The 24,974-nt window shown below is 45.5% G+C and overlaps 1 protein-coding gene across 3 annotated transcripts; it reads left to right on the forward strand.

Moving 5' to 3' along the window:
* Window positions 1-1,600: 1,600 nt before the first annotated feature.
* Window positions 1,601-24,757, forward strand: MGST3 (microsomal glutathione S-transferase 3). Of its 3 annotated transcripts, none has more exons than XM_086393846.1 (6): window positions 1,601-1,643; window positions 19,097-19,220; window positions 20,346-20,419; window positions 21,231-21,288; window positions 23,665-23,737; window positions 24,519-24,757. In XM_086393846.1, exons 2-6 carry the CDS (start codon window positions 19,104-19,106, stop codon window positions 24,653-24,655), a joined length of 459 nt encoding a protein of 152 aa, XP_086249972.1. In that variant the 5' UTR covers window positions 1,601-1,643; window positions 19,097-19,103; the 3' UTR covers window positions 24,656-24,757. The 3 variants fall into 3 exon arrangements, with proteins under 3 accessions (XP_086249972.1, XP_086249973.1, XP_086249974.1); XM_086393847.1 differs by lacking the exon at window positions 1,601-1,643 and adding an exon at window positions 5,715-5,818; XM_086393848.1 differs by lacking the exon at window positions 1,601-1,643 and adding an exon at window positions 14,999-15,756.
* The last annotated feature ends 217 nt before the right edge of the window (window positions 24,758-24,974 follow it).

The raw sequence follows: 24,974 nt of genomic DNA on the forward strand, positions 1-24,974 counted from the left end.
AATTACTAAAACACCCACCCTAGAGCCTTTCCACGGAGAAGGCAATGGCACACCACTCCAGTACTCTTGCCCAGAAAATCCCATAGATGGAGGAGCCTGGTAGGCTGCAGTCCATGGGGTCGCTGAGCCACTTCACTTTCATTTTCACTTTCACGCATTGGAGAAGGAAATGGCAACCCACTCCAGTGTTCTTGCCTGGAGAATCCCAGGGACTCGGGAGCCTGGTGGGCTGCCGTCTATGGGGTCGCACAGAGTCGGACACGACTGAAGTGACCTAGCAGCAGCAGCAGAGCCTTTCCAAGATCAAGATTCCAACCTTTCTACACCTCGACCTAGAAGCACAGGCTCTCATTGAGAGAGGAAGTACCCCTACATAAGAGACACTAGGGTTGGCCCACATGCGGTGATCCCTAGTAGGATGTGGAGTGTCCAGAGTAAAGGGGTGACGGGCCCACTTAAGATACGTGAAAACTAGATAAGAATAATAATAATAATAAAAAAAGATACGTGAAAACTGGAAACTCTGGTGCTTTCTGCAGTGGACTGTTCCGGAGCTGAGCTTACAACACTTATAAGTAAGTTCCATTCTTTCCAGCTTGACCCAGCCTGCAACCCTCACTTAAAATCTCACCGCACCATGCCTAGACTAGAGGGCCTAACTGGGGCAGAAATTCGCTATCAAGGATCTATGGGTCCCTGAGGCAGTGCGGTCTCGTTTCCGGAGAGCTGGAGCGGGCGAGCGGGCAGCGTGTGTGAAGATGGGGGCGAATGGGTGCGGCCATCACGCTCGAAGTGCTAGGTGCCGGATTTTGGAAAACCTAACAATATTAGAGAAACACACAGGCTCGAACATCCCTAAACCCTTCATCTGGTGAATGCAGCAATCTGGGACCGTGAGCGTCTACACCAAACTAAACGCGGCCAGAACACACGTACCCCTCCCGGGCAACCTCTGCTTGGGTGCCCTCCCACTTCGCGCAGGCGCCGTGCAAACCTGTGGTTCCGCCCTCACCGCAGAGCGCCTAGAAGCGGACTACGGTGGCTCTGCTGGGGATAAATTATCAAGGTCCTACCGTGCAGCCTGGGTCGGGAAGTTCCCCTGGAAAAGAAAGTGGCAACCCACTCCAATATTCTTGCCTGGAATATCCCATGGACAGAGGAGCCCGGTAGGCTACACTCCATGGAGTCGCAAAGAGTCGAACACAACTGAGCGACTTCACTTCACTTCATGCAGCAAATGCAACCCGAGAAATATGAACTGGCTGGGAGAGTTTAGGGAGGCGGCCACGATGGCATTTGCAGAAACAGATAAATGTATTTGGGGGTGGGAGGGTTAAATCTCCCTGGAGAATGAAATGGCAGTCCATTCCAGTATTCTTGCCTGGAAAATTCCATGGACAGAGGAAGACAACAGTAAGGAGGAAGAAAATTTAGACTCTGGCTCAAAACCTGGGGCCCCGGGGTGGTACTCTGAAGTCCCTCTCGGGCACCCAGAGCCCTGCCTTGAGGGTGTGGCCTCGTGCTGCCCGGGGTTGGGGCGGGACTGCCCCGGGCCACGCCCCACTCTGATAGAGGCCAAGGACGCCGCACCTACACTTCCGCTGCGCACTGCGTTCTGCACCGGGCGAGCGAAGGTGATCCAGGTGAGTCCCGGCCCTTGTGGGCAGCGAAGAGGGTGGGCCTCGGGGGCACTTAAGCTTCTGCTCTGGGCACTGCCCATATCTCTGCCATCCCTGGCTGAATAGAAGCTCGCTCGCTGGCTCCCTTCTTTTTTCTACCTTTGCATCCCCTTTGCCCTCCATCCTCCCTATGATGTAGTGAGTTTGGAGCGTCTAAGTCAGACTAGCCTCGCTATCTAAAACTCAGGGAGATTCTCAAGGTCAACGCTTCCTCGGTTACTTCCTTTTCTCTCCCCCGTTCCCTGAGCTGTGTGGACCCCGGGCGCTTTCTTTCTGCCTTCCGGAGCCCACCCGACCTTGCCAACTGCATCTCTGGTGCACAGGATGGGCGCGCAGGGCACTGCGGGAGCAGCTGGCAGTGCAGGCCTGATGGGTGACACAGGTTTTTAAAGTGGCCTGAGAGCGCTGCGCCAGCTGCGGATGTGCATGTGTTGCTAGGAAGTTTCCGGGAGGGCCTCCAAGGGAATTGTGTTTATTTTCCTCCGGCCTCATAGAAACGTTTTTCCGTATGTCTGTATTGGAACCTACGAGTGGGTCACTTCCTACCGCCGCCTTAAAGCAAGAGTGGAGGCGGAATCTTCGTTTAGATTCTGTCTTGAATTTCAGAGGAGCCCTTCATCTGATGTGGATGCAGGGAGCCCTAGGGCCCCAGCGGTGGGGCAGCTGCAGGGCGGTGGAAGGGGCTGGGGGCTGATTGGTAGCTTATTCCCCGATGTTCTGGCTTCTGCTAACACTTTCCTCACGAAGTTTACCGCTTCGGGGACCAGAGTGTGGGAAAGGAGATGAAAGAAAAGCAGAGACAAAGAGGGTGGGTAGGAGAAGAGCCTCGGGCTTGTGGCTTTAATCCCCTAACAGAGAAAAGGGGTTCTGCAGGGAAGGACTCCCAACTGCCCTGCAGATGTGTGGCTCTTTGCAGGTGCTGTAGACCTGGGCGTGGTCGTGTGGAATTGCCGCAGATGTTAGATTTCTCTGTCCGTGGGAGCTGAAGCAAGGGCACCCCATGGGAAATCTGTAGATCATTGGGAGTCTACAGTTTCTGGGAAGCACCCAAGGTTACTGGTCAAAATTACAGTCTGTGCTTAATTTAAGTCAACCAATTCAGTAATGAGCATATAGTACCCGAGTCAGGGAATTGTTTATTCTCACAGGAGTTAAATTTAACTGAATTTAATACGTTTATATCTAAAATCCAAACAAATGCTTTCTGCCAGAGAAGACATTCTGTTAAGCTTCCCTCCTGACACAGTGTTACAGAAATAGAAAACTTTGTCAAGCCATTCCCCACCCCACTCCCAAATGATGTTACTATATATAAAACAGATACTGGTAGAGGTACTGTGTCTAATCATAGAAACCGCATTTCGGGGGCTTACATAGCCGCCGTCCTCGTTAGTATAGTGGTGAATATCCCCGCCTGTCACGCGGGAGACCAGGATTCGATTCCCCGACGGGGAGGCAACACACCCTTTGGGGCTTCCCTGGTGGCTCAGAGGTTAAAGCATTTGCCTGAAATGAGGGAGACCTGGGTTCGATCCCTGGGTCGGGAAGATCCCCTGGAGAAGGAAATGGCAACCCACCCACTCCAGTACTCTTGCCTGGAGAATCCCATGGAGGGAGGAGCCTGGTAGGCTACAGTCCATAGGGTCGCAAAGAGTCCAACACGACTGAGCAACTTCACTTCACTTCACTTCACTTTCCATACATAAGGAACAAAACTGGAGAAGGGCAGTCTTACCCCTTATTTAGACTTAATCCTGCCAGTTTAGGGTTCTGCAGAGATGCAGTCCGTGAAGGAGAACCTCTTAAGCTGGAGAATAGTAAAGGAGCTGAACCTACCTGGGGAAATCTGGAATGAAGTGAATGACAAATCAATCTGTGAAAAAGTCATTTAGTGCTAGCTGCACAGATAGCAATATCTAAATATATTCCCTATGAAGTGAAGTGAAGTCGCTCAGTTGTGTCTGACTCTTTGCGACCCCATGGACTGTAGCCTACCAGGCTCCTCCGTCCCTGGGATTCTCCAGGCAGGAATACTGGAGTGGGTTGCCATTTCCTTCTCCAGGAGATCTTCCCAACCCAGGGATCGAACCCGGGTCTCCCCTTTTGCAGGCAGACACTTTACCATCTGAGCCACCAGGGAATCTATATTCCCTATCAGTTCAGTTCAGTTCAGTCACTCAGTCCTGTCCGACTCTTTGCGACCTCATGAATCACAGCACCCCAGGCCTCCCTGTCCATCACCAACTCCCACAGTTCACTTAAACTCATGTCCATCGAGTCGGTGATGCCATCCAGCCATCTCATCCTCTGTCGTCCCCTTCTCCTCCTGCCCCCAATCCCTCCCAGCATCAGAGTCTTTTCCAATGAATCAACTCTTCACATGAGGTGGCCAAAGTACTGGAGTTTCAGCTTTAGCATCATTCCTTCCAAAGAACACCCAGGGCTGATCTCCTTTAGAATGGAGTGGTTGGATCTCCTTGCAGTCCAAGGGACTCTCAAGAGTCTTCTCCTACACCACAGTTCAAAGCATCAATTCTTCAGCACTCAGCCTTCTTCACAGTCCAACTCTCACATCCATACATGACCACAGGAAAAACCATAGCCTTGACTAGATGGACCTTTGTTGGCAAAGGAATATCTCTGCTTTTGAATATGCTATCTAGGTTGGTCATAACTTTCCTTCCAAGGAGTAAGCGTCTTTTAATTTCATGGCTGCAGTCACCATCTGCAGTGATTTTGGAGCCCCCCCCCCAAAAAAGTCTGACACTGTTTCCCCGTCTATTTCCCATGAAGTGATGGGACCAGATGCCATGATCTTCGTTTTCTGAATGTTGAGCTTTAAGCCAACTTTTTCACTCTCCACTTTCATCAAGAGGCTTTTTAGTTCCTCTTCACTTTCTGCCATAAGCATGGTGTCATCTGCATATCTGAGGTTATTGATATTTCTTCCGGCAATCTTGATTCCAGCTTGTGCTTCTTCCAGCCCAGCGTTTCTCATGGTGTACTCTGCATAGAAGTTAAATAAGCAGAGTGACAATATACAGCCTTGACGTACTCCTTGTCCTTTTTGGAACCTTTATTTCTATTTAAATATTCTGAATCTGTATTCAGAACAGCCTGGCCAAGCACAATTGATCATGAACCATTTACCTTTTTTTAAAGCAATATTTGTTTAAAAGAATATACTGCTATGGTTTTTTGCAACTGGTTTCATTAATACTACTTATGAGTATACTTATAATACTACCTATGAGCATACCATCCTTTTGAAAAAGAAGAATTCAGAAGTTACCAGGTAGGTTACTACTATGTAAAATAGAATTTTTGTATTGCCCTGTCTCTTATGTTGTCTACCTATTTTCCATGGGGAAGTTATACTACCTTCCAAATATATTTGCAAATACCTTTAAGGATTTCAGCATTTAGAATCATCAATCCTCTGTTACCCTCTGAGTTCTTTCTTGAGTCCACCTACTCATTAACTGGAACTTGTATTCTAATATTTTGGTGCCTTAATTCAATCTGTTTTATTTAACAGCCAAAGAAATTTATTTTTATCTATATGCTTTTTTTACTTCTCCAGCCTAAGAAATGTGAAGGATTGTGACACAGCTTCCTTCTAAGTACAGACAGGCCTGAAGAGTTAGACTCTTGTTTCAGACAAGCGCTGCTGCCTGTGCGGTTCCTCCATTCAGAATCACTCTGAATGGAGACTCACGGGAACTCAGCAGCTACTAAGAATTAACTACAGTCCACCCACATTTCTTGTGATGGAAAGTCCAAGTGGTGTCAGTGTGACTCATTAGAGGTTTTTTTTTTCCTCTTCAGGAAGTCAGAGTTTAGTTTCATTCTGCCCCTCCATTCCTATATAATGCTAATTAAGGGACAGGTTGTATGGGAATCATGATATAAAAAAGAAGTGCTAATTTCTGTGCTGCTTTGCTCCTTACAAACCTGTACACCTGAAAGATTAGAGGTTTGTTTTTTTTTGTTTTTTGTTTTCTGTAATATCTCCTCTTGTCATACATAGTTGCTGCTGCTGCTAAGTTGCTTCAGTCGTGTCCGACTCTGTGCGACCCCATAGACGGCAGCCCACCAGGCTCCCGAGTCCCTGGGATTCTCCAAGCAAGAACACTGGAGTGGGTTGCCATTTCCTTCTCCAATGCATGAAAGTGAAAAGTCAAAATGAAGTCACTCAGTCGTGTCTGACTCTTAGCGACCCCATGGACTGGAGCCTACCAAGCTCCTCGGTCCATGGGATTTTCCAGGCAAGAGTACTAGAGTGGGGTGCCATTGCCTTCTCCAACCGCAGTGCTAACACTCATTAAAAAGAAAGGAAAAAAAAAACCCCAAACTTGGACCTTTTCCAAGTTTTTTTCTTCTTCCAATTAGAAAGCTCTTGGGCTTTAATCAGTCACAGGCTTGGAGTTAATTATTAGCTTTCTATTCTCGTTAATATAGTTTATCCTCAGGAGAGGGTCTGGGGAAGTAGCAAAGTTCTGAAGAGGTTAAGTGTGATCAAACTTGCTCCCCAACCTTGTTGAGAAAGGATATATAGTCAAGGGTTTAGAGCACGACTCTCAAGCCAGACCGCCTGGCTGTGTGTGAATCCAGGCTTTCTCCGTGATAGCTGCGTGTCCTGGGCAAATGACTTAACCTTCTCATGTTCAGTTTCCTCATCTGCAAAATGGAATAATAATATATCATAGGGATGCTGTGAGGATTTAGATGAGTTAATACTGATGAACCACTTAGAACCGTGTTTGACACATAGTAAATAATATATGTACTACTAATACTGTTATTAATAATCGTTGATTTTTCCTACCACTCTTCATCTAGTCTATATCACTACCCTCCAGCCAACACTGGTCTCCTTTTTCTCCCTTATACAAGTGAAGCCCTTTCCTTTGTGCCTGTGTACTTGCTGTTTTCTCTACTATGTTCTCACATCTCACATCACATCCTTCAGAGACCTTAGTTCAGTCTCTTCCCCTCCTGTTCTATGGTCCTCCCAAGTTGTCTTCCTCCTTTTGACTCCATTTTCTGGCATGTCAGGACCTCCTTTCTCTGTCTCGATGACCACTGTGACCCTGCACTGCACGTGGCACCCAGCATTCAGTAGGGGATAACACGGGGAAGGCCTCATCTTGAGGCCATACTGAGGAAGGTGGTAGGTGTGGCCTTCGTTAAAGTGAGCATTCCATCTGATGAAATGGTTTGTTCTGAACAGATTGTATCAAATCAGCCCCCTTGAATGAATTGTTGTTGTTCAGTCTTTGTAACCCCATGGACTGCAGCACACCAGGTCTCCCTGTCCTCCACTATCTCCTGAAGTTTTCTCAAGTTCATGTCCATTGAGTCAGTGATTCTATCTAACCATCTCATCCTCTGCCGCCCTCTTCTCTCTTTGCCTCTCCCAGCATCAGGGGAATGCGTTGTTACAAGAGTTTTATTCTCTTCTGCGTTCTCCGTTCTCCCCCTGTCCTCTGAGGTTGGTGCCCTTAGACCATGGGACGTGTTCTGCAGCCTCTCCCTGGGATCACGCCTCCCTGGAGGCTGGGCTCCAGATGGTCCATGGTGGCTCAAGGCCTCTAGGTCAGCGCATCAAGGAACTCTCACCTATAGGGTCAAGAATTCTTGGGTCAAGACTCTGTTTGGGAGAACTCATCATTGCACAAACAAGGGAACCCAGGATTTGTTCAGTCTTACAATCTAGTATTTTCGATTCCTGAAGAGCTGACTTAGCGGTTCTTCCCAAGAGCAATTCCACTCGGCGTGTGTGTTCAGTGTGTTTTCACACTGAAGTCAGAGTCCAGAGAAGAAGAGAGCAAGTAATTTGCTTTGACCTTAACAGAGTATGACTGTCAGTGCAGGCTCATCCAACATAACCAGGAAGCATTCACTCAGGCGTCAGCATCAAGCTGGTCCTTCACCAGCCCCTCTCCTGCTCCCAGCGAATATAGTGGTATAGCCATTTGTCCTCAGCACTGACAGTTCACCAAAACATTGGAATTAAAATGACATATGTGAGGCTTCCTTATGGCCCAGCGGTAAAGAATCTGCCTGCCAATGCAGGAAACATGGGTTCGATCCCTGATCCAGGAGGATCCCACATGACTGCAGAGCAACTAAACCCACTGCCCCACAACTACTGAGCCTGAGCTCTAGAGCCCAGGAGCTGCAGCTACTGAGCCCACATGTCGTAACTGTTGATGCTCCTCAACAAGAGAAGTCACTGCAACGAGAAGTCCGTACACTGCAACTATAGCGTAGCCCCCTGCCTGCCACAACTAGGGAAAGCCTGCAGAGCAATGAAGACCAGCACAGCTAAAAAAGATAAATAAGTATTTTGGTTTTTAGTGACATGTGGAACTTGAATATTTTATATTCCAAGCTCTGGCTACTTAATCTTCAATGGAATAGATTTGGATTGTAGGACATGTATGTCTTAAAAAGACAGCTCTTCCATTCCCCTGACAGCTGACGTCCACCTTCTGAGTGTTCTGCTAGCAGTGTTGATGAGGAATTAAAGAATGTGAGAAACTGGGAGAGAACCACTTTGTGATCTGCCTCTGCTGTTTGCCTCACTTGAATTAATAATTGAGGCTGGAGATGTGATGGCCCGCCTATTCAACTGACTTTTCATTTTTAGCCCTTGGAGAAATGTCTACTGAATATGCAAAGCAATTGTGGAGAATAGTTTTGCTTTCCTTCTCTTAACTGTCCATGTCTTCCTTTTAAAATGTAGCTGCCATTTGAAATGTTGACTCTCAAACAGATTTTACCATCTGTTTAGCATAGAAGTTACCAGACTGGCATTTCGAAAATGTAGGATGAGCCCAAAGAAACTCTCTTTTTTTCCTCTCCCATCATGGAAATAGGGAATTACTTTTGTGCTACTTCTCTCCAGGCTCTTAACTTTCTCCATGTAGCTTTATATGGGCACAGCTGTCTTGCCTGGAAGTAATTTTGAGGCCTTTTCCTTTGTAGATATATTTGGAGGCAGAAACGAGGCTGGACAACTACTTCATTGAAAGGGTATAGGCTGAGTAGACCTCTGCCACAACTTCCGAGTTTTTGGAACCACCTCCCAGTGCTGGGTACTCATAGAAGTCCATTTGATATGGTCAGATGAAGCCCTTTAAGTTACCATCTTTGTAGTATTCTCATGAAAAAATACCATGTAAAATGTAAAGTAAGGAAGATTGGATTAATAGCACAGGCAGCCAAATAAGGATTTTAATGAAATACTGGGGAATGGCGCCAAGTCAGCTGTCAGTGCTCTAGCCTTGTCCCAGTCCTGATGCATTAACAATAATAATAATAATAATAAAGCTGTGGAGAAATTGCTGTACCGATGGAGAAGAGCAATCTTGCAAATGGAAGTAGGGGTTACCATTGCCCACTCTGGCTTTTATTTATTTGTTTGAGGGCAGAGAGAGAGTTGAAAGTCGAAATCCTCTCTCCCTTGAAATATTTGCTTGATTTACATTTAGTAAAAGATAAGTTGTTTTAACTTCATGGCTCAAAAGTCATAAATTATTTGAGACCGTTGCCCAGTGCTCCAGCTTGCCTTTTGCTCCCTTTGTGCACTGCTGATTGTGCCTGGGGAATGTCTATTGGCAGCTCAGAGGGAGTGCAGTGAATAGTGAAGGAGAGCTTTACCCCAGGAGTACTCTGCTGGGTGTAGTTCAGGAAGTTCTCTGATTAATCCTTTTGTAACTGAAGGAACCCCTGCCCCAGTGAGATAAGGGGAGTGGTGGCAGAAGCGGGAATCGGAGGAAATAGTAAGTGAAGTAAAGGACTTCAGTGGTGGTGTTTCTAGGAGAATCAGTCAGTCATTCCTGGAGGAGAGTGCCTTAGCCAGATAGCATAATGAACCCCATGAACTCAGGCACTGCAGAAGAGCATATCTTCTAGGGGTGAGACAACACAGCCTCATTTTAAGTCCAAGCTTGATCACTCCTAAAGTGAGACTTGACAGTGGTGCCTTGTGGCTTTTTAAAAATCCACTGCCTATTCACTGGCTGTACCAAAGACCTGTTGCTCCAAGTACTGCTCCTTCCACCGCAGACTTCAAGGCCCCACCAGTCACCAGGGCACCAGTGCTTTCTGATCTCCCCCTAGAAACCCACTGGTCTGGTCCCATGCCCCACCTGCTTAGCTACGCTTCCTAGTTTTTTTCCCTCCAACCTGATATGTGCTCAGAAAGTTGTGTTTGGCCAGTAATAAACATTTTGATAAATAAAAAAGTTACAAGCAGAAATTCTGCTGTTTCAATATGTATATTACAGGATTAATTTGGTTTCTAAGGTATTCTCAAAATATGCAAACATCCAAAGGTAGAGCCTGAGGCTGGTGAGGGTCCGTGGGGAAGAACAGCTGCCTGGGAAGGGGTAGGACTCGCACAGGCCGTATTGGTGGGATTGGACAGTGGGAGTGAATTCAGGAGGGAGCGCTGCCCGAGATGTATTCCCTTACAGCCCACTTGTCTCTTGACCTTCGACACATGGACTCCACTTTCTACTATTCCCCTAAAGCCTGGCTGCACAGGGTCCCCCTCACCAAAGCCAAGAGCATATTCTGTTCATGATTCTTCACAGAGGGGTCCACTTCTTTTCAGAATTCTTTCTTCCTTACCTTTAGGGTCTGTACTACTCCTGCTCCATTTTCATACCTGGAAAACTCTTTCCATGTGTTGGAGTTGAATCCGCCCCAAGGCTCACGTGGTTAAAGATGGTCATGTTTGCTTAATCAAACACCTTTCCCTTTGGAAAGTGATGCTTCCTCTGCTAACACTTAACAATTCCATACCCTTTCTTCTGCTCATCTCATTTTAGTCCCTTGAGGGAGAAGCAGGAGAAGCAGCACTCTCACCATTCACTGGAGTCCAGGCCTTTCCTCACCCAGAGCCTTTCTTCGCACTTGCTTTTGCCTCTGACTGGAATGTTCTTTTCCTCAGTGTTGCATGGCTGTTTCTTCTACATCCATCTGTCAGTGCAGATGTTGGCTGCAGAAAAGCGACCTTTCCCAGACGATCCTGCTGTAGTAGCCCCCTCCCCTACCCATCCCCTTTCACCACTGCCTTGTATGTTCTCCATAATCGTCATTCCTGAGGACTTCCCTGGCGGTCCAGTGGTTAAGAATCTGCTTTGCAGTGCAGGTGATGCAGGTTCAATTCCTGGTTGGGGAACTAAGATCCCACATGCTATGGAGCAGCTAAGCCTGCATGCCGCAACTAGAGAATCTGTGCACCACAATGAAGGATCCTGCATGATGCAACTCTGACCTGATGCAGCCCCACGCACACACACACACACAAAGTCATTGCTCGCTCAGATTGACTTGGCATATTTCTTGTCAGTCTTCTGACATTAGAATGTCCGTGCGTTGAGATCAGGGACTGCATCTTGTCCACTGCTATATTCGCACACCTAAGCAGTGCCTGGCATAGAGTAGACACTTTGTATATCGTGGTTGAATAAATGAATTAAATGTTCTCATGCTGTCCACACTAGGAAATTAAGTTCTTCTGTCAGTATGCTGTCCACATCCGGAATCTAATAGACCCGCCCTTTTGCCGAATTTGAATCTATCCCAAACTATCAGAATTAATTCCTAAGTCAGAGCACATAACTGATTTGTAGAAAAGTCAATATCCTCCTTATTTAGGAGGTATTCACATAGATGGACAGATACGTGTACTTGCCAGGATGTATAATATGTCTTTGTGTTTGGATCAGCATTTAATAAGTGTTTGTACCAGATGCTTAGTCTAGCTTATCTCATTTAACTCCTCAAACCATCCTGTGAAGTAAATAGTATTCTCCAATTTGGCAGAGAAATTAAATGACATTTACAAGCTCCCAGAGGTGGGGTCTGAACATGAGTTTATCTCCAGAATTCTCACTGTCTGTGCTTCCTTAGATTTTCCCATGGCAGAAGACAAATCATAAACGGTATTCAAGTCTGCTAGGAATAAAAACATTCCCAAAAGGATTTCTGCGATTAAATAAGAGACAAGAATTTTGTAAATAAAAAGAAAAACTAATTCTTTTTAAACCTTCAGTTTAATGTTCTCTCAACTGTTTTGACTTAAGTGTGCCAGGAAGTAGTTAACTAGAAACAAATACCTCTATAGTTACTAAGTGAGGAGAGAATAGAAACACTTCTGTCGTATTTCTGCCTTTCCCCAACCCGTTTAGTTTCATTTTTGAGAGGAGTTTTTAAAAATATTTGTTTTGGCTGCATCAGGTCCTAGTTATAGCATCTTTTGTTGTAGTGCGGGCTTAGGTGCCCCTCGGCATGTGGGATCTTAGTTCCCCAGCCAGGGATCAAACCCACATCCCATTGATTGAGAGGTAGATTCTTAACCAATGGACCACCAGGGACGTCCCTGGTGGGCAGTTTTTGTACTTGGCTTCTGACCATTGCTATGAAGGAAAAATCTGGAATTGACTATTTGTTTTCTTATTTGCCTACTTCCTGCAATAGAACATGAGCTTCCTGAGGGCACGGGCCAAATCCAGCTTATCATCTTCTCTCTTACACCAGCCCACGGAGCAGCCGTAGTAGGCACGCAATATACCCGACAAGTAAATGAACACGCACTCAGCCCCGTGCAGTATGAGGGCGTCTGGCTACAGGGAGGGCTTGCAGGACTAGAGTTTGCTGATTTCCATGGTCTGTACTAGAAGCCTGCTTCTTTCTGGATACTCCTGCTTGTCAGATGACCTGTTATAACATGCTGGCTAGTAAGAGTTTGGGGAAAAGGGGCATGTGTGTAGCTATAAGCTATGTTTGCTCTCTTAAAATGGTAGTTTAAAATTATAAATTCTTAAATGTATCCTATCATCATATATTCAAACATCGCCTTTTATCACTGAATCAGGGTAAAGACAGTTAACATTAGCACACACAATGTGACCTGATAAATAACATTCACTGAGTACTTACTGTGTGGCAGGTAGCTTGATGGGTGTTTAGAGACAGTGTCCCTATTTAGCTTTACAACTATTATATGATGTGGGGTAGGTGCCATGATCATCTCCAGTTAACAGGCGAGGAGGTCGAGGCTGCTGAAAAACACTGAGTAATTTTCTTGAGGACCCACAGCTAGGGGTATGAGATCCAGGTTCCAAACCCAGCCAATTTGATTTCAGAACTGCACCCTTACCTGCAAGGCTGTGTACTGCACTCAGTGGGTAAGTAACAGGGTTCAAGCTAAAAGTCAGGTCTGACTCTTTGGCTCCATTATAACATACTGCCTGTTCCTCTGTCTCCTCAATTACTAATTATTGTCAGGCCGTTTTTTTTTGCTGGTTTCTTTTTTTAATTTACTTATTTTTAACTGGAAGATAATTTCTTTACAATGTTGTGTTGGTTTCTGCTATACATCAACATGAATCAGCTATAGGTATACATATGTCCCCCCCATCGTGAACCTCCCCACCCCACCCCTCTAGGTTGTCACAGGGCACCGGTCGAGCTCCCTGCGCCAGCCAGCAGAGTCCCGCTGCCTATCCCTTTTACATATGGCAATGTATATGTTTTAGTGCTACTTCCTCAGTTCATTCCACCCTCTCCTTCCCGCACTGACTCCACAAGCGTATTCTCTACGTCTGCATCTCTGTTGCTGCCCTACATATAGATTCATCAGTACCATTTTTCTAGATTCCATATATATTCACTAATACATGATATTTTTCTCTTTCTGACTTACCTCACTCTGTATAACAGGCTCTAGGTTCATTTACCTCACTAGAACTGACTCAGATTTGTTCATTCTTATGGCTGAGTAATACTCCATTGTGTATATGTACCACAGCTTTCTTATCCATTCCTCTGCCGATGGACATCTAGGCTGCTTCCGTGTCCTGGCTATTGTAAACAGTGCTGCAGTGAACGCTGGGGTACATGTGTCTGTTACAATTGTGGTTTTCTCAGGCTATGTGCCCAATAATGGGATTGCTGGGTCATATGGTAGTTTCCTAGTTTTTAAAGAAATCTCCATACTGTTCTCCATAGTGAGTGACTTTATCAGTTTACAGTCCCATGAACCGTACAACAGGGTTCCCTTTTTTATCCTCATTCTGTCTGGCATTTATTGTTTGTAGATTTTTTGATCATGGCCATTTTGATCGGTATGAAGTGAAACCTCATTTTAGTTTTGATTTGCATGTCTCTGATAAGTGATATTGAGCATTTTTCTATGTGTTTCTTAGCCATCTGTATGTCTTCTTTGGAGAAATGTCTGCTTAGGTCTTTGTTAGGCCATTTTTCATATAACTTTTTGGCATATATTTGCTCACTTTAGACATTCTGCTGCTGCTGCTAAGTCGCTTCAGTCGTGTCCGATTCTGTGCAACCGCATAGACGGCAGCCCACCAGGCTCCCCCATCCCTGGGATTCTCCAGGCAAGAACACTGGAGTGTGTTGCCATTTCCTTCTCCAATGCATGAAAGTGAAAAGTGAAAGTGAAGTCACTCAGTCGTGTTTGATTCTTAGCAACCCCATGGACTGCAGCCTACCAGGCTCCTCCATCCATGGGATTTTCCAGGCAAGAGTACTGGAGTGGGGTGCCATTCCCTTGTCCGCTAGACATTCTAGAAGGTACAAAGGAAAATCTAATTCAGCCATCTAAAAATAACTATGCTTATGATTTTGATATTTTCTTCTTTAATTTTTTCTATTATTGAGAAAACTAAGATATACACTTCGTTGTCTTTTTTTAACCTAACACTATATTTTAAATCTGTTTCACCATCTGAAATATTTCACTATTTTTGATGATTCTATTCTATTCTATTTTATGGCCATGTTATTTATTTAGGTAGTCCTCTTTGTTTGGACATCTGTACCATTTCTGTTTTTGCTGTTATAAGCAGTGCTGAAGTCTTTGAACCATATCTGTTTGCCTTCCTGATTACTACCCTAGGATAGATTCCCAGTAGAATTATTGAGCATTTTTAAAATACGAACAGTATAAAGTATACTACCTTGCTTTCAGGCTGTTCTCCAGATGGTTCTGTTTTACATGTCCCCCAGAAGCATGTAACACTGCGAAGTAACTAAATAAATTTTTATTTGTACAGATCATAAATTTTAATCTTTACAGCTGGTGTGTGACTAACCTTGAAAACTGCATGAAAATTAACAAGTGCTGTTATACAACCAAGATAGTTACAGAGTAATCTACACTGGTCGTGAAAGTTCAGTTCCAAAAGGACCGATATGTGTCTGTCACCATGTAGAAGGCAAAGTCTAGGGCAGAGTTCCCACCCCAAGAACCTTATCTTGCTGGGTGGATATACGGGTTGCTGGAGACACAGAGCAGGTATGTAATCAACGAACCATGGTGTGCAGTCCGAATGAGTGCTCCTGTCAAAGAGAGGTTTATGTTCCACATATCAGCTTCGCAAGCCTGTGCGGTGGGACCTATCTACTAGCTGTGGGTGGCCCCGCCTTGGGTGTGGCTGCTGTGAGCTGAAGTGCCTCCCCTTTCCCAGTGCACACACCCAAACCCACGACAGGTTGGGAGTGTCCAGCTCTCTGTCCTGGATTCCTCAGAAAATAGGGATTTGTCAAATGAAGATATTTTTTTTTTGACCCCTAAGTGAATTAAACGGATTCTTTTCTTAAAGGACAAGCTGTAAGCATTGTCAATCCGCATGGGATTTGTGTCTTCATCAGCTATAGTGACAGAGCTTTTCTCTGTGCTCTGATTTCTTTCTCCAGGAATTCATACACCCAATTGCTTCCATTGTTTCAGTAGATATCTTAAGGGGGATAAAAAGGAAACTGACATGGGTTAGGCACATACTTTATGCCAGGCACTGTGCCAAGAGGAGGGATGATTTTGAAAGCCACCTGGACTTACAGCTTGTTTCGTTTATTCTACAGCTTTCTATAAGCACACACTCTGTGCTTGGCATGGAGGATGCTGGACAAACATGGTCCCTCCCTCATGGGAGCTTAGTAGCTGATACAATTGGCCGCTCTCTCTATTCTAGCCCTGATCACACCAGCTGGGAAGTGCTGGCTGCAGTGCCTGTGAAGCAGGACTCCTCACTGGGTAAAAGTGCATGGCGGCGTCTGGGCGGGCTGAACAGGCTTGGCTCCTGCACTTGTGCAGGCGTGTCCATGGCCCCTGCAGGGAGAGCCTCGGGGAAGGCCTCCTCTCTCTTCCTGCCCCTGGCACATTTACAGTTTCCTGACCCATTACACCATCTTTTGCAAACCACCTACTTTAGCATCGGACTCTAAGTCCCCCTTCATGTAACTTCTCTGCCCTGCAAAGGTCTTGCTCCTGCTTCTGCTTGTCCCCACCCCGATTCCTTTTCCCCCAGTACCTATCACCACAGCAGCGTATGAAGAGACACATTTTCATTAGGGTGTGACTGCCTGAGCATGTCCTCCGAAACTGCATTTATATTGTGGAAGAGGAACACATAGTAAACATTAATTTCTAATTGCAGATTTTCTTAAATATTCATGTATTAGTTATTTATTTGACTGCACTGAGTCTTAGTTGCGGCATACAGGATCTTTAGTTGCAGCATTAGAACTCTTAGTTGCAGTATGTGAAATCTAGTTCCCTGACCAGGGATCGAACCTGGGTCCCTTGCACTAGGAGCATGGAGTCTTAGCCAGTGGACCACCAGGGAAGCCCCAAATTGCAGATTTTTGAGCAGTTGCCTTTCCAAGTTCATTGCCTGCAGTAGAAACATATCCTCAAAAGGCACTTCTCTGTCCTGCCACCTACCTTCTTCTACCCAAACCCTTACAGGCCAGAAAAACAGAGGCCAGTGACTTGGCCACGAATTCTAATGTTTTGCTAGGGCTAGTTGGAGTATTTGGGGGAAAGTTCCATAGACTGTTCTGGTCTTAGCTCTGCCTTCACCTCGCTACCTGTGCCTCTATTTCCTTTTCTGTAAAATGGAACTTACGGGATTTGGGGGAAGATTACAAGCATGCTGAAAAGTCACCAGGTGACCCCAGGCTGTGAGGGAGCCCAGCCTGCTGTCCAAAGCTGAGGTCTGAATGGACTTTCAGCTTGGAAACTTGGATCTAAACCAGATAGTGAAGTAAAAGTCATTAAGTCGCTCTTTGCGACCCCATGGACTATACAGTCCATGCAATTCTATAGACCAGATTACTGGAATGGGTAGCCTTTCCCTTCTCCAGGAGATCTTTCCAACCCAGGGATCAAACTTAGGTCTCCCGCATTGCAGGTGGATTCTTTACCAGCTGAGCCTGACCGTTTAATTCTTAAACAGGCAGCTTTTGGCAAAGTCAGAGACAGCTTCATTTTCAATAGCCTGTTTGGCCTAGATGTGTTGAACTCCAGGGTAATTAGGTAGTCGTGTTTATTTAATTTTCAAAGAGGTGTTTGGTATTCACTCTGTATTTTTGTTTTGCTATCTACTACTAAAGCTTTCTCCCCAAGCCGATTTTCTAAACTCTGAAAATGACTAACTGTAGAAGAGAATGAGGGCAGGGGAGCTTGGAGGGGAACCAGAGACTCCTTGCTCTCTGGAGCCACACGTGATGGCCCAGGAGAGGCTGACCTGGTGGTGACTTTGGTGCTGAGTCATGGGAATGGCCCTTTCCAGAATGTGTCCTCGGTCCCAAAGAAGAGTGTGGTGGGTACCCCTCAGTGAGCAGCTCCAGGTGAAGAAAGACTATAGCAAGGGAAACTGATGGAAATTATTGTGAAACATGGTGAGGGGTGAGCAGATTTTAGGATTTTGTTTTCAAATGTTATTTTGCAGATGTAAGGGAAACTTAAACTTTTAAAGAGCTGAGCTGTTTACAGGCCCCAGATTCCACACTGAGAAAGATGCTGTGACTCCAGTGTCAAGTCAGCTCTGAATCGTCAAGTGGAATTGAAAGGGGACATCGGAACCTAATCAGAATCTAAACTTAAATCCCAACTCTGCTACTTTCTCTTTTAGACCTTTGGAACATTACTTAACCTCTGGGCATTCTTTGGAAGATGGGGAGAATACTATCTGGTAGGGTTGTTAGTGAGGATGACTGGAAACATTTTGGAGCAGGGTAGCCCTCCCAGGCTTACGGAAGAGATGGTAGCCAGACCGTTAGCAGGGATGGAAGCTCTAAGCTGAAGGCAGAACACACATGAGCTGTCGGCCTGCAGCATCCGTGCACGTGGCGGGCCAGCAGCTGAGAGCTCGGGAAGCCTTGTAGCTATTTCTCTTTATGTTGCTGTGCTCTTTGGACATCTGGTGATAAAGCTCAGAGAGGTTGGAGGCAGCACTAACTACTTTGAGATTATTAGGGCTTCTTCGCAACCACCAAGTTTTCTTCTCCTTGGCGTTCCTTCTTTCCCTCCTGGGGCAGGACAGGAACTCAAAGAGCTGAAACTGCCGAACACTGAAAAATGCTGAGATGAGCTTTTTTTTTTCTCCAAACATTTTATTAAGAAATTTTTGAAACATGCAGAAAAGTTGAAAGAATTGTACATTTATCATATATATATTTAACACAGGTTCTAGAATTAATATTTTGCTATATTAGCTTATATCATCATTTTTGATGCATTTCAAAGTAAGTGGCATTGCAGGCACCAGGACACATCATGGGGTTAGTTTTGAAGTATTGATTTGATGAACACCTTGGGTTCTCATGGAGAAGGAAATAGCAACCCACTCCAGGGTTCTTGCTTGGAGAATCCCAGGGATAGGGGAGCCTGGTGGGCTGCCGTCTATGGGGTCGCAGAGTCGGACATGACTGAAGCGACTTAGCAGCAGTAGCAGCTTGGGTTCTCCAAGAGCTGCTCAGAGCCCCATTCTGCTTTCGAAGCACTAAAAACCATCCCTTCCCTTCCAGTGTGATGTTCCTGCTGCCACACTAGCACGTGCCTCAGGGTCCAAGCGAGGCCTAGAGGTCCCTGCCCTCAGTGTCCCCCATGCCACCAGACAAACGAAAGCCTGGAGTCATTGTGCACTTACTGGTTTATACCCTCTTCTCTCTCTCTTTCTGTTTTTCCCTTTTTGTCTGTCCATCTCCTTCTGGTAATCTTGTAGCATTTTGCCTTATGAAATATTTATTTGAATTGTGTTTTTTAGTGGCCAGACCATCCTATGGCAATGACCACTGCAGTGGTTTAGATAAATCTCATAAATGCAGTGTTGATCAAAGGAACTCCAGCACAGAAGAGAATGTGATCGTGAACTTTTCTGTGCGTATATTGCAGACTTCAGTCATTTTTTTAAAGATTCTGTTGGGTGGTTAACATCTCTGACTACCTCTTAGAACCATCAGATCACTCACACCTCTTTTTGATCTGTAGGGATACACTTGCTGGTTACAGAGCATCGCACTCCTGAGACCTCCTGTGGCACAGCGCCCATAGTGCCGGGCTGCACCCTAATGTGTTCTTTCTCCCACAGAGTCAGGATGGCCGTCCTCTCTAAGGAATATGGTTTCGTGATTCTAACTGGTGCTGCCAGCTTCTTGATGGTAACTCATCTAGCCATCAATGTTTCTAAGGCCCGCAAGAAGTACAAAGTGGAGGTGAGTGGGAACACATGGTGCCCTTATAGGCGTGTCAGGGGCAGGAACCCGTTTTCAGCCACAGAGGCAGAGGTGAGATGCTAGTGATGCTAGTGACGTTCCTGTTAGAAACTCTGCCCCTGTCTGGGGGGAGGAGAGAAAGAAGTACAGGCCCCTGCTAGAGGGTCTCTTCAGTCTTGTTTCTCTTTTGTCTCTTCTGTAGAAAAACCAGGTGTGCTTTTGTCTGGAGCTCTTTGCTGGGAAGAGAGTTATTTTCTAAAGGAGGTTAAACAGGGAACACCCTGGTGGAGCAGTGGTCAGGACTCCATGCTTTCACTGCTGAGGGCCCAGGTTCAATCCCTGGTTAGGTAACTAAGATCCCACAACCTTTGAGGTGTGGCCAAAGATAAATAAAATTTTAAAAGGGGGGGTTAAATAGCAGTTGTTTTCTGGGGTGCCCATTTAAAATGATGTCTTCTGGTGATTTTCCTGTCTCCCTAGTAGAAAAGAAGCACGTGGTGCCACAGTTATCCCGTGCTTGGACATTAGACGTAGGGGGCAGGTCTGCTGAGTGCTTCCTTTAGTTCCAGCTAATCTAGAAGGGATAATTACTGAAGCTATCCCTGGCGAGCAATTTTAAATGTCTACTCTGTTGAATAATTATAATTAGGCTCCCTAAGCAGAACTCCTTTTAAAGTGCTCATGTCTAGTTTCTTTTTTTCAATGCACACATCCATTAACATTCTCACACACAGTTTCCATTCCCCCAGTAAGGGAACCTTAAAGGCTGTGGTATCTGATTGACTCTTGGGGACGGAGCTGTTTCCCAATTACTGCTCGTAGTGCATATCAAAGCCACCAGTGACGGCATAATGTCAACAAGAGCGCTGAATTTGGCTCACGCTGCCTCCACCCCTTGAATGGCACAGACATACGTCCTTGTTCTGGATATTAATAGACCCAGATTGAATCTGCCTCTGAGAATGAGACCTCTCTCACTGCATGTATTTAAGCAGAAATTGAATGATCATCTACCAAAGTTATGACAGAAGATGCTTTGGGATACATTGTCTTTAGGGCTGATTTTAACTCTCAACATTGAATGCTACACTTAACCATATGATCACACGCACTTTGTTTTAACAGTATCCTACCATGTACAGCACTGACCCTGAAAACGGGCACATCTTCAACTGCATTCAGCGAGCTCACCAGAACACGTGAGTGCTGGCCCTGCTGGGCCCCTGAGACATCTGCAGAGTGGGAGCTTTCTGTCCTACACCTCAACCCTTGGTTTGCTGAGTAATTGGGATGATGATCATGGATACTCATTAAAAGTATTGTAAAATGTGTTTATGAACAGATTAAAATAATATTAACCAAAATTAAGAGTTGTTAGGATGGTGAGAGACTGGATAACCTTTTCTTTCCATTTCTTTTTTTAAATTGAAGTTGATTTACCTTGTGTTAATTTCTGCTGTGTTACTTTCAGCAAAGTGATTCAGTTATACCTACATTCTTTTTTTATGTTCTTTTTCATGACAGTTTTTTTACAGGCTATTGAATACAATTCCCTGTGCTATATAATAGGACCTTGTTGTTTATCCATTCTGCATATAATAGCTGACATCTGCTAACCCTAACCTCCCACTCCATCCCTCCCCCAACATGTCTTTAATGCTATGGTACTCTTCTGCAGTATTTGCAACAAGTCCATTCTAAAGTGATGCTGAATGTCCCAGCCTAGGGGTGAGAGGCTTTGAGCTCTGTAAGCAGGTTGACTCTAATTCACCTCTTCACTTTGTTAGCTTTGAGGTCTTGGACTCACTGTCTTCTGAGTTACCTCTAATCCCAAGCAAAGCAAAAGAAGGTGGATGATCTTAGTGGTCCGGCCTTCCACCTCTACTCAATGATTATTTTTACTCTCAAATTTCTAACTTGGCAAGTAAGAATGTAAAGTTCTTAGTTTTACAGGGACATACTTAAGTAGGGTGCTTTTCTTAAAAAAAAGTTGTTTTCTTTCTATTCCAGGTTGGAAGTGTACCCTCCCTTCTTATTTTTTCTAGCTGTCGGAGGTGTTTACCACCCAGTAAGTACTGAGCACGCACAGCACAAGTGGTTTTTTTGGGGGGTGGGGGGGTGGAGAAGGGAGGCATCTGATTAGATTTAATAGATTTAATTCACTGAGTCTTTGGGGAGGGAAGAGGAAATGAACATTCAATGAACATCTTTGATGTCTAGGCACCGTATATTTTAAAGAATTAAATTCTGTTACTTCTTACAGTTTCTTAAAGCAGGTAGAATTTTTCCTGGTTTTTTTTTTTTTTTTTTTTAACAGATAAAAAACGTCTTGAATATTGTATAACTTTCTCAAGATCAAATAACTAGAGTAAAAAAGTCATAATTTGAACCCAGGACTGTCTGCTCCTAGAAGGCTCATGTTTATCGAGTTTTCCTTTGCTGTATTTATTCAGGCAACAGAAATTTCCTGGACACCTGAGGTTACTGCAGTGACCAAAACAGGCACAGACTCCAGGTCTCATGCACTGACTCTTAGTTGGGGTTACAGATGAAAAAGTAATGCAAGTATTGGGTTGGCCAAAGAGTTCATTTGTGTTTTTCCACGTCTTATAGAAAATCCCTAACAGACTTTTTGGCCAACCCAATACATTATGTCAATTCAATTCAGTCGCTCAGTCATGTCCGACTCTTTGCGACTCCATGAACCGCAGCACGCCAGGCCTCCCTGTCCATCACCAACTCCCAGAGTCCACCCAAACCCATGTCCATTGAGTCGGTGATGCCATCCAACCATCTCATCCTCTGTCATCCCCTTCTCCTCCCGCCTTCAATCTTTGCCAGCATCAGGTCTTTTCCAATGAGTCAGTTCTTCGCATCAGGTGGCCAAAGTATTGGCGTTTCAGCTTCATGCATCATGTAGTATGTTAGAAAGTGGTGCACCCCACAGAGGAAACACAAGTGGGCACGATGGAAAGGGAATGCTGGGGGACCAGTGCTGAGGGGCGCAGTCAGGAGGCGTTCCCTGCTGCGAAGGAGACACTTGGGCAGTTGGTAGGGAGCACATGCCTCCAGACACCCCCAGGGCGGGAGGTGGGCAGGGGAGGCCCTGGAGCAGGAGCCTGTCTGGTCTGCCTGGTGTGCAGTGAGCAGCATGGCTTCAGTGGTGGGCAGGGGGTGACGGCAGGGCCGAGGGGGCACCTCGGCACCTTGTAGGCTGCTGTGGCCCTGTGAGCCCTGGATTTGGTCTGCACTGCACCTTACCTACATAAAGCAAGGTTCTCTGGTTAGTTGCCGTTTGGGTCTTGCTTTGGACAGAAACTTTCCTTTCAAGGGGACAGATTTCCCCTCCATTGGGTTGTGACCAGAGGACTGGTACCTCACATTTAGGGCTCTGAGACTTCCATAAGCCTCTGCTCTGCACCCAAACCCTGCTTCTGTCCCGCACCTGGGGATCCCGTTCCTTGAGCTTAGTTCTTTAAAAATACCCTAAGACTGCTCTGAGGACAAGCACCTAACGTAGCTCCTGGGTTTACAGAGCAACCTAATGAGACTACAGACCTCCTAGATAGAGACATATGTGCCTGGGTGTTTATTTATGGTTGTTTCATACCCTACCGATATTTAACACTCCCTAAAATCATGGAAACAAACAAACAAAAACCCTGAAGTAGGAACCTCACCCCACTGATGACAGTGCTGAGTTGGAAAGATGCTCGAGGACAGTGGCACTCCGTGACTCACGTCCTCACACCTCTTCTCTCTCTTTCTCCCTGGCCTCCTTTGGACCAGAGGGGTTGTCACCCCAGGAGGGCGGCCAAATGGAAGGATTTTTCCATCTCACATGAGTTTTTCCTCTGTCTTCTGAAGGGTGTTGGAAACGGGGAGACTGTCCCCTCCCAAGACTGCATATCCTGGGGTTCACAACATAGCACCCCCTCTGGCTTTTTCTGGGAGAGCCCCACACTTGGGCATAGGGCGCAGCGTAGCCCCTCGGAGCCCTCTGGAGGCCCTCACTGATGAAGCAGCCCTCAGCACGGAATGCCCAGGCCACTGCTCACAGCGCTCCTCCCCCAGTCCTGCCTTTCCATTGGTTTCCTCTCCTGTTGCTCTGCAACCCCTAGGCCTGCCTCTCCCAGAGCAGAATCACTGTGCTCTAGCACCCTGACCCCTCCAAGGCAAGCCCGGCGGTTCCTGCCATCCCACCTCCCGAGGAGAAGGCAGGCCAGCAATCACCTCTCAGGTCTGCGAGCAGTTCATAGAAGGATCACAGTGCTTTGATTTTCCTGACTGAAAACAATTTCATTCTACCCTCATTTGGTAGGGAGTATTTTACCATATCTATGAAATTGTTAACTTGTTATTAAAGTATGTCATCAATCCTAGATGTTAATAAACATCTGCCTGTTTCTTGAATGAAAACACTGACAGAGCCCTTCTATTTTAGCGTATAGTTTCTGGCTTGGGCTTGGCCTGGATCGTTGGACGAGTCCTTTATGCTTACGGCTATTACACAGGAGGTAAGGACACGCTGCTGTCTGCCAAGGAAACAAATTTAAAATCTTCTGCTACTGTACTTTCCTGTTTAGCAAGGCTTTTCAAAAAGCAAAGTAACTTAATTTACTTTGTCTTTCTGTAACTTGATAACCCAGTTGTAGCTATCAAAGTAACTTGATAACCAAGGTAAAAGATTGGTTATCGTCTTTCCTTTTGTTAACCTTTGAATAGAATTTAATAACAAAGCTCATGTTTATTGAACATTTTCAATGTGTCTATTGCTGTTCTAAGACCTCAGCATATGTTGTTTAACCCTATAACAGTTCCATGACATAGATAGTATTAATATATAGATGAGGAAACTGAGGCTTAGAAAGATTAAGACTCCAGGTCTCAGAGCTACTAAGTGTAAACTAGAAAGCCAGGATTCAAACCCAGGCAGTCAGACTTCAGATCTGCTCCTCAGCTGTACTATAAATGGTGTTTCTGAGAGACAAGTGGGGAAGAGACTCTTCTGGCTGTGCTTACCTTTTGGAAGAGGAAAGAAGTTCCCAAAGATCCTAAAGCAAAGGTGCTCTAATTATTATCCTATAATTTGCTTTAAAGTCCAATACTATTGTGACACACAACTTCCCATGCAGTATCTGACAATTGCCAGCATAGGCTAAAGAGTTGGCTGACCTCTTAAGACCAAATGGTCTAACGTACAACCCCAAGTGCCTTGATAGAATGGCTGGTGGATGTTGACAGCATTGTAATTGTGGAGCGTCCCCAGTAACTTCTGTTCCTTCCTCTTTCTTTTAGAACCCAGAAAGCGGCAGCGGGGAGCCCTGAGCTTCATCGCCCTCATTGGCCTGATGGGCACCACTGTGTGCTCTGCCTTCCAGCATCTTGGTTGGGTTAGAACCGGCTTGAACAGCGGGTGCAAGAGCTGCCATTGAAGAATTATAGGGTTTTTTGAAACTCTCATTCGAGTGACTTTTATTTTCAGTTACATTTTTTTTCTTGAATAAAATCTTAGCTGGCGTGAGCCTCATACCTAACCCTGACTCTATCATTTAATTCTTTTTGAGTCTTTATCTAAAATATAAGTATCCTGTTCCTACTACATGAGTGAGGGGCCACAGGTATTAAGCACCCCTTCTACCCTGCCAGAGGATCTTTACTTAAGGTGTGAGCTGAGAAAATGTCTAATTGTGAAAATATTTGTAATCATGCCCACTGAGCCACCTGAGAAGGCCCCCCACAATCATGCCATGG

Source organism: Bos grunniens, chromosome 3 (assembly GCF_055505025.1).
Source record: "Bos grunniens cultivar Pamir isolate PY7600 chromosome 3, Bosgru_T2T1.0, whole genome shotgun sequence".
NCBI classification, from domain to species: Eukaryota; Metazoa; Chordata; class Mammalia; order Artiodactyla; family Bovidae; genus Bos; species Bos grunniens.